This window comes from Stegodyphus dumicola, chromosome 4, assembly GCF_044657685.1.
Source record: "Stegodyphus dumicola isolate Sdum_Otavi_A_Nest chromosome 4, ASM4465768v1".
Classification (NCBI taxonomy): domain Eukaryota; kingdom Metazoa; phylum Arthropoda; class Arachnida; order Araneae; family Eresidae; genus Stegodyphus; species Stegodyphus dumicola.
Window position 1 is genome coordinate 107785807 of NC_140771.1, and position 13616 is coordinate 107799422.

The following is a 13616-nucleotide window of genomic DNA, read 5'->3' on the forward strand; positions in this document are numbered from 1 at the left end:
TCGATTGTACACACCCCATCTCGTGTTTGGCGCACTATAATCATCTTTGGTTTTGCGCTATAATCTCTCACTCACTCACTCATTAAGGAGATAGGAAGAAAATAGTCTTGATATGTTAGATAAGCATCAAGTTTAGAAATGGGGAAGAAACTAAAGCTGCTCAAGGAATTGGGAATAAGACCAACATTTTTGTAAAGATTCCCGCTGCTTCAAATTATCATATTAGACTCACTATTCTTCATTTATTTAGGAAAAATATTATTTCGCTATAAAGAGTCGTTATTACTACTTTATGCATTGTAAAATCAAAGTTCATTTTGATTATAAATAAAAAAAAGACACGGCTATAAATAAGATGTTGTTTATTAGCACCATACATATATAACATGAAAATAAATAAGTCACGAATTTTCATAGAAATTGCGATTTTTACAAATAATAATGGGAATTTTTTTCTGTTACAGTTTTTATAGATATCTGGAACCAGATAAACTCTTCAAGTATAAGTTTTAAATGTATTTGAAAATCTCACGGGTATTTGATTTCTGTTATCACAAGAGACATTAAATAAAATTATGCTTCTTATTCAGTGTCACCTTTCACTGTTAGACTATATGCGATAAGAATGGTTCACTTTCAGAATGACCAAGAATGCAGTTTTTGTGATTGAAATTATCATAAACAATGACTTGTTTCTTCTCGCCCAACTCAGAAACGAAAGATCGTAATCTGGAGATTCTTCCACGTGAGTGCCAACTTGTTGCTGAGAGCCGAAAGGCATATTCTTCAAAATTCTGGAGGACTTCTGAGCTGATTTCTTCCAGATTGCCCTGCTTAAGGCAAAACTTGCAATTCTCCCTAAGAGATGGACAAGAAATACTTTCATTAATCAAGCACCAACTAGAAGCAGAAACTGCGCAGTTTTCTTGAACTGGATTAGAATTAACAAGCAGCTCAAATGATCGAATGCGTTTTAGTCTAGTAGGAGAAAATTTTGGGCTTGATCCAACCAAGGGAATCTCTTTATATTGCTCATGTAAGATGTTTGTCTCGAAACGTATCTTTTTCGGGGACTCAAGACAGAGACTTCGCTGAGAAGTTAAAAAATCTGATAACTTGCTTTTTTGCTTCAAAGAAGACTTCTTTGTAGTCTGTGTGGCAGGTGAAATCTCCATAATCTTGTTTTCTCCAACATTCAATTTTCGGCAGTCGTCTTGTCCCAAAAGCCAATATGTGCGCATCTGTCCTTTACCCTTTGAATCAAAATAAATAAAATATGCATGTACATTTTAAAAATGGAACTTCCGATTTAGAGAAAAGGATGTACATTTTGCAAAAGGATATACTAATGCATTAATGAGGGTTTAATTAGAATGCAAACAGAAGAAATCTTTATGTTATTAAGGAAAAAATAAAGACAAATCTTTGAATTGAGTAGTTTGTGAAGTGCAGTTTAAGGAAATAATCAGCTAAAGAGCAGAGGGGAATGTTATGTTCGATAAAGTTCCGCCGAAGTTTGTAAATTACCTTAAATACTAAATGACATACATGAAAGGAAAGCCAAAATAAATTATAGAATATCAGCTTCTATAATAATATATCTAAATTATGAAACATTTTCAATATTACTTTAAGTTTGAAAAATTAAAATTTCTGGTATGTGATATCCATGGCCAAATTTACTCATAAGCACAAAATTTGCAAATCATGGTATAAATTTTTTCATTTACGTACATTTCATAAGCATGAAGTTTTGCACACTATAAGAACTTTTTGCAAGCGATATGAAGCTTTTGCATTTAAAAGGATGTGTTGTCATCTTATTGTTGAATTTTAAAATAATAGTCTTAAGATAATTAAAAATGTTAACACGCTATAAATATTTATTACTGAGAAAAGTAATCACGCTGTTTATCTCTCAAAAGGGACTTATTCTTTTCGTCTAAAATCAGTTAACGAGAGATGTTTCCAAAATTCTGGGAATTTAGGTTAATTTTTTTTTTATTTCATCAATATTGCAACTCAGTTTTTCAACATAATCTTCATTTAATTGAATATACTTATACTATTGAAAAACTAATTTTTTAAGCCGTCCTCAAAGAACTTTTCTGACGTCTCCACAATCTATCTATTTATGGCATGGTTAAACTCTAAAAGTAATACTCTAAAAGTACTACGAAGTAAATGATTGCTCATCGCATCTTTCGTGGTTGTGAAAACAATGCTAACAAAAATGCGCGTATATCAGTCAAACAACTGAATCGGACTAAACAATACTGCACGGTATAGTGCATAAGCATGCTATACTTTGTCTTGTTAGTCGACAAAGTTGCCTGTAAGTTTTATGAATTGATCTAGAGATCAATACCAAGAGCTTTGGAAAAACTCTACATAATACCATATACTGAACATAAAAATATTACCGTATTTGACGGCATAAAAGACGCACTGGCATATAAGACACACCCTTATTTAGTCGGCCACACACAAGGAAAAAAAGTTTCAATAGCATGGTTTCTTTTAATTCTCACGTTTCGTAAAAGCCAAATAAACAATTATTGAATGCAATTACCTTCACGTATAAGACTGTGTCCTTCACATATAAGACGCAGGTAACTTTTTTGAGACCAAATTTAGGAAAAAAAAGTGCGTCTTATATACCGTCAAATACGGTACATCTTTCTAGTCATAGTTCTTCCTCCTCTCGTGTTTGCAGTTTATAACAACAAAATTTCGGAGGAAATTATACAGCTGAAAGTTGTTTCAAAATTATACGTTCTTATTTAGTGTGTCTTATAGCACGTCCATAAAAATCCTTACACTGTCTGTCCTGTTAACTCTTGGTCGTAGAAAATACAAGGTGGCACACCAAATGTTATACCCCTTGTTTTTTTTACCAAATATTATACCATTTATTTTATTGAAATGCCGAAATATGAATACGTATATAACTACTTGAGTGTTGAATGAGAGTTTAGTGTAGAATGTATGCACCATTTTCTTTCATAAACTCTTGCAAGCTCTTGCATTTATCACAATTTCCCGGCTAAGGTTTTCGAAACTACATGTCCCAACTGCACGATAGAAGCCTCAATTTGGGCTATATTTTCAGGCTTTATAATGATTAACTTATCTTTAATAAAATGTCATAAAAAGAAATCTCATGGATCATATGTGCTATGCGGGAACCACTTCTCTCACCTTCATAACATTCAGAAAACTAGCATGACATTACACACAAATCTCATACAGGAAATCAAGAACAATATTTGCAGTACATAGGAAAGCTTCGTCTTGCATGAAACACTGAGTGTATAAAAGCGAGATGACCTTTTGCCATTTCTAGATGTGAAGATGGGAGGGCGGCGAGAGAGCAAAAGGGGACACCATTGCCAAATCCTGCTGGTGACGAATTGTCGTCCACCACATGTTTTATTGCGGTAGTTGCTTGTAGAATTGTTAACCTTACTTTGGAGTAGGAGACATGGAAAATGAACTATAACTCAACAGAATACAACCTTGACGTGCTTTCCAATTACACTCCAAAGGCACGAGATAAGGAAAAAAATTCCTTAGAAATTTACTTTCTTCCTTAATGAGAAAATAGAAGGGAGCTTCCTTGCAATGAAATATCTAAAAAAATACCAAATTTTATAACTAAACAGCTCAATAAATTTTTGTCGCACGAAAGTCAAATTTTTTATGCTTTAATTTTTTGAATGCTCATGCCTTTTTAATTGAATATAACTATAATTCCCAGAATAGCAAAAAGTTAGATTTTCGTTATTTTGAAATTTAGGAATAGCGTGTAACATGAATCTTTGATTCAGTTAAAAAATTTTTGTAATTCAAGTACAAGATAGTGACAAACGGTTGGGAAAATAAAGGCCCCCTAGGCCTGCATCGACGTGCTGCATTGTGGCAAGATGAACAAGACGGGCGTTTTGCAGTCGCTGCCCGCATAATCCCTGGACCTGTTGCTGATAGAAAACAATGAAATATACGAAAAGATACGAAGTATCATATTTTTTCATATATTATTGCACATAACATAACACAATCCTTTAAATCCATTGATAGGCCATTTACTATTATTGCATAATTCACGGTACAGGATTGATGCACATCGAAAGATTATTTTTCCTCAAATTTCAATTCATTAAATCGTACATTTTATATTGTCAAAAACAAATCTGGTTATGAACATATTCAGGCAGAACTCACGAACTGTGGTTTTATAAAAGAATTTGTTAACCCCGTGGGCAAGTGGCACAGGTCGTTGTTAATCTGCTTTACTTTGCAGTAAATAGATAGAAATAGAAACAGAAATAATAAAATATATGTATATACAATTTTATTGCCATCTCTTGAGAAAACTGATGTGAAAGGATTTCAGAAATTTGAAGTAATGCTTTTGCATAAAACAGAGAAAATACAGAATTTGAGTTAAAACACTTACACAGTTGATATATAGTCTATACGCACTATAACGAATTTCAAGAGACAGTAAGTTTGGTTTACTGCAGTGAGCGGTTTGCTATATACAATCCTAAGAGAAAAAATGGATTATGCCCCAAAAACGGTATGATAAACAAAGAAAGTAAACGATTAGTATTATCATATCTACCAAGGGAAGAAAATAACCAATCTAATTAAATAAAATTATATTAAGTTTTAATAACAATTATATTTGCGTGCAGTTATTAGATCTTTTTTTTCGTTCTTTTGTGCTCTCTCCAAAGTGTCTGGCAAATTCATTTGCAGATAGATATTATATGAAACATTTGTCCAGATATTGGAAGATTAGAGCTTCTTTGAATGACGAATCATTTCCGAAAAAGCTTCTTCAGCATATCTACGCTCCACCTTTCTCGATTTTCTCCTAATACCGAAATTGTATGATTTTTTTTTCATATTCTACTACCTGTAGATTTGTATTAACAGTATTTCTGGCAGAATCGATTTGGTTGCATTCATTTTATATATTTCGAATAATCTTTATTTTTTCTTCAATGCAGAAGATTTACATTTACAGCTAGACATGCAGATAAATTCATGACACAGAAATATAGTGCAGAGAGCAAGGTAAAAGAATACGTGAGAGTTCAGTTCTTCCGGGAAATATGAAAAAGGATGACATTTCCTTTGACAGTGCAATAATTTTACCTAATGTCATACGTACTTCTGCCTGGTTCTGAATATATACATATTTACTACTTAAAGTAGACGTGAACGTAATATGGGCATTTCATATAACAAATATTTAACAGCACGAAAACTTTATTATCACACGAACAAAACAAATAGTTTACACAAAAAAGAAATAGAACCATCTGTATTATTATTACGATAGGCATACAGTGGGTTGCTCTCATTACTATCTGTCATTTCTTTTCTAATGTAAGTTACGTTGAGAGACGGGCGTTGCACGCCGTTCGGCTAAACTGCGCATGCGTGGTCATCACGTCATCACACCTCCCCTCTAAAAGATTTGTTGCGTCTTTCAATGACCTGTCAAAACCACATATAAACATTTCTTGAAAAAAAAAATAACTTTATTAACTTTTTAAACTTAAATCTTTAACCTTAAAAATAAGTCAATCATTAAAATCAAACATTATACTTTAGCAAACCCTGGCTAAATAATGAAACATATTACACAACGTTATAAAAAAAAATAAAAAGCTTAGCATTTTAGCTCTAAAAAAAGAATGTTCGAACTAAATAGTCAAAATGTTTCATAGTTTATAGCGTTTCAAAAGTTATTGACTTTCAGTCATACTTCATTCACTGGAAAATAGGATCGTGTCATTAAGCCATGTCATCAGTACAAAACTCAGGATAGTCTTTTAGTCTACAGATAATGTTACCATTTCATTTTATTGGCACACAAACTACTGAATGTGCATATTCACTCTCTGATTCAACAATTAGCCCTAGCTGTAATAGCTCGTCCATTTGTCGATCAACTTCATTTTTTAAAACTTCGGGTATCCGGTATGGTTTCTGCTTCTTTGGCACTTTTCCAGGCTTTAGTTTGATGTTATGTTTTCCAACATTGGCAATTTTTGGAATATTAAATCTTAGGTTTGTATGCTTTCTTAAAATTTCTATAAGTTCTTTTCTGTTACGCGGTTCAAGATGCGTAAGACAACATTCTTCATCAGAATAGTGTTCTTTTGCTTTCCGTGGAACAATTCTTGGAATAGTTTCAACTTCTCCGAAATCAATGTTCATATCATATATCACACCAACATTATTCACAGCAGTCTTGAACTCTCATATCTTGTTTGCGTGAATGTGCTTCGAAGAATTGTCAGGCATTTGAACTATGTAACTATAATTAGTACCCTTTTTGATGATCGTAGCTGGTCCAGTCCATCTGGCATTAACTTTGTTTTCGCCATCAGGGATTTAAACTATAAATCTGTCACCTTCCTTAATTTCTTTATGACGAGTCTTCTGGTCATGGTACAATGCATAAGCTTGCTACTTTCCAACAGTTGTAAGTCCTGCGTATTCAGCAGCTTTTTCTAACTTAATCTTCAAATCATTTAGGAAATCGGTGAGTTTAATTTTAATTGTCCATGAGGAACAGGAGTTTCATCAGTCCATGGCGTCTTTAAAATAGACAAAGGGCCATTAGGACATCTTCCATAAAGCATCTGGAAAGGACTAATGCCAGTCGTAGCATTAGGGACTTCTCGATAGCCCAGAGTAAGTATCGTATGTGTTCCTCCCAATCTTTTGAATATTCTCTGATGGTATGATGTACTTACTACTCAGTTTTGGTGTTGTATCATTCCCTTTAAAACAGCATTAAGGGGAATCATACACCTTAAACCACTTATGATCTTCGAATATGTGACTGTTGCAAGAATTGAGATATTTTATTTATTTTAAAAGCAATTACTTCCAACTTTTTACAGCTGACTACATAATATAGCTGCTTTGGAAAATAGTAACCAGAAAGTTTGTGTTGCCACAAATATGTTTGTAATTTAATCCTCTTTGTGACAAAATATTTCGCCATGTTTCCACCTTGCACGCATGATATTTTAAAAATGACTAATGGTACATACTTGAAATTTGATGGAATTCTTTATATGGGCACTGCTTTCTAACTGAACCAACAATCCGATGAATATTTTAATATTGCAAACTTTTATGGACGAAAACATTAAAAATTTTGTTAATAAAATACATTTTATAAACTTAACTCAAAATAGAATAAAAATTTAACATGAAATTTTTAGAATTTTAGGTTCACAGTAGTTTTTAAATGTTATAAAAGCTATATATTAAATATGGAATTAAATTATGAAGCAGAATGTTTTAAACTGTGCGCGCAAGTTGGAAACATGACAAAAAATGTTGTCACAAAGCGGATTAAATTATAAAAATATTTGCTGCAACACAAACTTTCTGATTACTATTTCAGAAAGCAGCTATATTATGTAGTCAGCTGTAAAAAGTTGGTAGTAATTGTTTTTAAAATAAATAAGTTATCCGAATTCTCGCAACAGTCACCTATTCGAACATCTTATGTTAAGGTGTATGAGCCACCTTAAATATTTATACAAGACCGTTTGAACTTGGATGGTAAGGAGAATCTTGCTGACGATCCGATCCTTTTCAAAAGCTCGAGTCAACGAAGCAGTAAAATTAGTTTCTTGATCCAAAGTAACAATCGGGGGGATTCCAGTGCGTGTAAAGATTTGCAACAACGCATCGCATGTTGATTTGGAATTCCGATTCTATTGCTTCAGGTCATCTCGTACATTGGTCAACAGCACACAAAACATATTTATAATCTCGGCAGCTTGGTTCTAGAGGTCCGAGGATATCCACATTAATTACCTTTTAATGGTTCGTTAGGACGTGTTACTGACGTAATCGAACTTCATCAAAGGGAGCTTTCTGAGCTTGAAGTTGACAAGAAGTACAAATATTACAATTTTCATTCACATCTTTCTTGATTTCAGGCCGATGGAAGGAATATCTCAATAGTTCTTCTTGCCTCACCCTCCCCATAAGCTAGAATGTATTAAGTCCAAAACTTGTTTTCTTCTTATTTTAGGAACAACTAACTGGTGAACTCTTTCTCCTCAAATTTCATCCTTATGATAAAAATAGTTGTCAATAAAGTTATTAGTTCTGTTATTAGCATCTTGTCAGCGTGTTTTTAATGGTCGATCATTCATTTGTTGAGCCCGAAACAGTTCTGCATCCGAAATACATTGATCTGGTCTTGTGCTACCTTTAGAATCATACTTACCTGTGTCTTCATATACAAGAGAGCGACATTCTATTATTTTCTTAACAGTTTCATTATATTTTTCATTAATTAGGTTTTCCTTATCATGATTAAATATTTTGTCAAAATTTTCAGTTTCATAAAGAGGCATTTCAATCAAACTATCATTAGTAATGTTTGCATTTTTGCATTCAAAATTAAACTTTAGTTTATTATATTCAATTAACTCATTAAAAGCTCTTAACAACAAAAGTAAATCATTACATAACTTATCAAATATCGTACATGTTATAAAATAGGTGATATAAATTTATCTTCTTCAGAATACGTCACTAAAAGTAGGTTAATGACAGGAGCTTTTAAAGATTGTCCGAAAGCTGACGTGAGGATGCTGACGATACCTTTCTGGTACAATATCAGCCTTATCAACGGTTTATTGTGTGCCTGTATGTGCTATTGCATTAATTAACTTACCATTACAAATAAGTTTAACAGTTGGATAGTCATCGATTAATTCTCTAACTTCTTGAATCACACTAAAATATTTAGAAATCTTTGCTGTACGGCGTTAGAATTACTCTTAATTTCTTCCTTATCAACCTTTTCCTTATCTTTATTCAACAATATATTATGATACTTAGAATTAAATTTTGAGAATTTTGGTTGAGAAGGGAAAATATTTGTTCTACAGTTCCTTTCGAAACAAAGAAAGCACCGATTAGAATCTTGTAAACTCTTTTTCTTTTCTTCCGGGAACAGAACGCATTTTTCCGAGACATTTTCCCTTTCACAAAATAACCAAGGAAAAGTTCGAACAGCTGGAATTTTGCGTACATTACGGGAATAGCCGGCGTCAAATGTATTGGCGTTGAATGAATTACGAGTGTGGAAATTAGCGTAACTCTTAGAATAAGATAAATTTAATGAAATCCGTTCGCGACTTTTGATTTCCCATTTTAGAAATTTCATGAGGTCTTCGATATCAAATTTTTCTTCATCTGCTTTCTGACGAGCAAAATCAAGAGCTATATCTTGAGGAATACATTTCATTGATTCCTATCGAATTTAGCGACCTTTACTTGTACGTTACACATGCCATATAATTCTCTCAAAGCATGAATATCATTCGAGCTTCGCACAGATCGTAAATTTAAATAGTTTATATATGTTCGAATTAATAAGAGCTTTTACGCCATATCTACCTTTAAGAATTTTAAGTGCTTCGTTGTAGTTTTCTGGCGGTAGTGAAAATCCGTCTATTGTTTATAAAGCTGCACCCGCCTAACAGGCTAAGCAAGTAATTAAATTTATCAACTTTGGATAGTTTTTCGTTTTGATTTATTGCCGTGTCGAAAATATTGTAAAATGTCTGCCCCAGTTCAGCGATTCCATAAAATTTATTGATCATAATTTTTAGCAATTTAACTTTGTAATCAGAACTTTTATTAACACCAGAAATAATAGGTAAATTATTACTGCTATTAGAAAAACCATTAAAAACTAGTAAATTATTGATATTTCTTTTTCCTTTCAATAATTTTGTGCCTCTGAAATTCCATTTTGTAATCTTTTCTTCGTATTCCAAGGCACTTTCGACTTCGGCTTCAATGTCATTAACATCGGTTAAAGTTTTATTTTTTTCATCTAATTCTTTCAAAGAAACTGCACTTACTTTTAAAATTTTCAATGCTTCTTCTACGTCTGCAATGTTACGAGCAGTTACCAATTAACGATTCAATAGAACTTTGGTGATGGCTGAACGCATGTATTCCTCGTTCTCATAGAGTAGGATGTCACATTTGTCTCGCAAAGGCTTTGTTTAAAACACAGAGAAAAGTGGGGAGGAGTAATAAAAAAGTAGCATAAAAATGTTTTCTGTGATAGTTGGCGTGCGGATCCTAGCATTCGAGGCATGGACGATTTGAACAGTTATATATTACATTCATTGCCATAAAAATTTGTGAACCAAGCAAGATTTGTCAGAATGAAGCGGAATTTTACATACGTAAGTACTACTTGGATATAAGTAAGTGGTTAGAAAATCAAAGAAAAAAGGGATCATTTATTGCAAAAAAAAGTACACATGAACGGAAGTTTTAGTACTATGTTGGACCACCTCTAGCACGAATGCACGACGCTATACGAGCGGGCATTGAAGCCAACAAGTTCCGTATGGTGTCCTGAGATATCTCGTTCCGCAGTTGCTGTAAACGCGCCTTTAGTTAGGCCAATCTCGTAGCCTGTCCAACTAGCCGTCCCAAATGATCCCAGATATGTCCGATTGGTAGCAAATCTGGGGATCGAGCAGGCCAGGTAAGTGTAGCGAGTGAGACAGTCTTGTGAGATCCGTGCTGTTTGTGGCCGAGCATTGTCTTCTTGAAAACAGGCTCCTGAGAGCACTGCTATGAGTGGCAATACATGTGGCTGAAGGATGTCATGGACGTACCGCTGGCCTGTCATTGTGCCATGGATCAATATTAGGGTTGATCTTGTATCGTAAGCAATGGTACCCCATACTATCACACCAACTGGAAACGGTGTGTCGTGTAAAGCGAAGGCAGGATTGAGGCGTTCACCACAGGGTCTCCACACACGAACACGATTGTCACCACTGGTAAAACTGAATCTAGATTCGTCGCTGATGACGACTTGGTTACGTTCCGTTAAAGACCAATCCTGTCGTGCGCGACACCAGTGCAGACGGAGACGTCGATGGTGGTCATTGGCACCACACGTAATGGGCGCCACGATATCAGATGTCCTTCAACCAGGTGCCTTGCAATGGTTCGGGAAGACACATGGGCCCGAAATGAAGCTGCTGCCTGTGTCTGGATAGCGGCCAATGAGGCAGTTGGCTCTACGAGTGCGTGTCGTATGAGGTGACGGTCTTCTCGACGACTGGTCTGTCGAGGGCGTCATGAGCTTGGTCGCCGTGTAATGACGTCTCTTCTGTCCACTGGTTTCAACACTTCCTCACAGTAAAATCAGAATGGCCTACCTGACGAACTACTCGCCGAGCTGACCACCCAGATTACATCATCCCGATGATTCTTCCCCTCTCGAACTCTGACAACTGCCGATACTGGTTTCGAAGGCGGCGTAAAGGCATGTCTACCTAAGCGTTTTCTTAGCAAAAGATTAAAGACACTCAAAAAAGATCTGCTTACCTGTTTTATACTCCAAGAAGAACGAAGTTCAACGCTTTCTAGTGGCATTACGCAATGCGCAATTACGCTGTATTTCTAATCATTTTGCATATTTACCGACAAGCACCTTCATGCCAAGTTTCATTACGATTCCACAATTATTTCTTGGTGCACAAATTTTTCTGGCAATGAGTGTATTTTAACAGTTGCAAGCAATATGGTTTAATACATTTTTTAGTAAAACGTGCAGAAAATCTGGAAAAAATCTGAAAAATACTGAAACGCTACAATCAAAGATATCCATACATTTTGCTATTTCGGATTTTCATACTTTTGAAGTATCACTATAACAGTATAAAATAGCATTAAGTGTATAGGAAACTAGACGTAACCAAAAATTTCGTTCGTTACATCCGGGGACTTGATATAAGCCAGATTCTTATAGAAGTGTCGGAATGAATTCTTACGAATGTGGGAAGCTTCAAAAATGTATGTACAATTCGCCACCCGAGTAAGCCTTTTTCTTAACTTCCTTTACCCCCTCTCTTAATGCTCTCTAGGGTGCAGCCCATTTTTGGCTATAAAGTGAATTCATATTCACTAGGTGTGACGGGCTGTTCTCGGATTCTAACTGATTAACTAACTAACCCAAAGCCCTTTTTAGAAAAAAAAATCAGACATTTCTTTAAAAGGAATTCACTATTAATAAATTACTAAGCTTCTTAACAGTTATTTTCTTTTATTTTTAAAGATATCAGTCGTAAGGTATTAAGAAAACTAAATCCGAATAGATGTCAAGAACTTTACTTTTATGTTAACTATGCCTCTTTCTTCCAAAACATATCCTTTCATTTTTTCCAACAGCTGCTTAAACGATTCACTGCAATGAATCCGAAGAGCTGCAAGAAAAATACTGAAATTAGTACTGACACAACTACATATGGCATTTCAATGTAATGGGTAATTAAAATAAGATGATTATAACGCAAAATATATATTTGAGCAAAAAACTACTTTAGTATGCTTTTTAAGCTTCAGTATAGAAGTCAGAAGGTAGCTAAGTGATTCTCGAATGCTCTTAATATAGACTATGATTACCCACTGTAATTTTGGTTGTTAAAAGTACCAACCTACATAAGTACAGGAAAAAAGTTCAGCGATTTTCTACTACTACTATGAAACTGCAGATACTTCATACATATGAAGACCAGCGAGTCAATGAGAAATGTCCTTCAGTTAGAAAATAAATATTTATCTTAATCTCTTCCCTGCCAAAGAAATATAATTAATACCTCAACATGAATTTTATTCCGTACCAAAATAACACACTTTATTTTAATAAATAAAAATAAATGGATAATTTTTTAAGTTTTGAAACATTGATGTAACACAGCATTACCTAAATCATTTCTCTTGAGCCGTTTTTGTTTGTAAAAAGGTCTCAAAAACATTTCACATGTCATGCGGTTTTATCTTTGCTATAAACGGTTATTGTCTGACTTGCTGTAATGCATAAAAATTTTCCCATTAATATCGCGGGTTTCTGCAATAGTATGGCCCAATGTATCTGTAAGAAGTATTTAGAATTTGCATATGAATGATAGAAAATTGTCTTGGTTTCATTTCTGAAATGTGAATTTACCTCTTTCAGTGTTTTTGAAATGGATATATGAACCTCAAAAGCAATATGGTGACCGGTATTTGAAATTATATAAGTACAATTTCACTGGCCTTTTCTACTTGAACAAATATCCAAATAGTAGCTAACATCTTTTAATTCTTAGACTATAAGCAGTTAATGTAATCCCCATGTCCTTAAAATTCGTAATTTTTGGGGTTTGGGAATAGAGATGGAATTTGAACAATTACATAATGTTCCCAAAAAGCATAAAATCTCTTATTTTGGCAATTAATCAGTGAAAGGTTAAGAAATTCCTTTTGCCCCAAAAAATTTGCTTTCTTATTTTTTTATACAAATAAGGCAAAAGACAAAAAGTTATCTGCTTAGGAGGAGGGAACCTTCGTCGGAGGAACGAAAGACTATGAGATATTTACTTTACACAGGATAAAACTAAATTTATACTGACAAGGCTTTTGTCAGTATTCGAACATGGGCCAAATTACCAGTGGTCTCATACATTCAGTGACCGGGCATCCATTAGACGAAAATGAGGATAATGATTTTTTCTAGTGTGAGATTTCTTTGCATTGAT

At 34.1% G+C, this 13616-nt stretch overlaps 1 protein-coding gene across 1 annotated transcript in view; it reads right to left on the minus strand.

Moving 5' to 3' along the window:
* Positions 1 to 267: 267 nt before the first annotated feature.
* LOC118201722 (guanylate cyclase 32E-like) overlaps positions 268 to 13616 on the minus strand; it is a 199784-nt gene continuing 186435 nt past the window's right edge. Inside the window, exons 18-19 of the mRNA XM_085815325.1 lie at positions 12211 to 12302; positions 268 to 1253 (exon numbers count right to left, since the gene is read on the minus strand). Coding sequence (XP_085671451.1) covers positions 606 to 1253; positions 12211 to 12302 — 740 coding nt within the window. The 3' untranslated portion in view covers positions 268 to 605. The remainder of the gene's footprint in view (positions 1254 to 12210; positions 12303 to 13616) is intronic.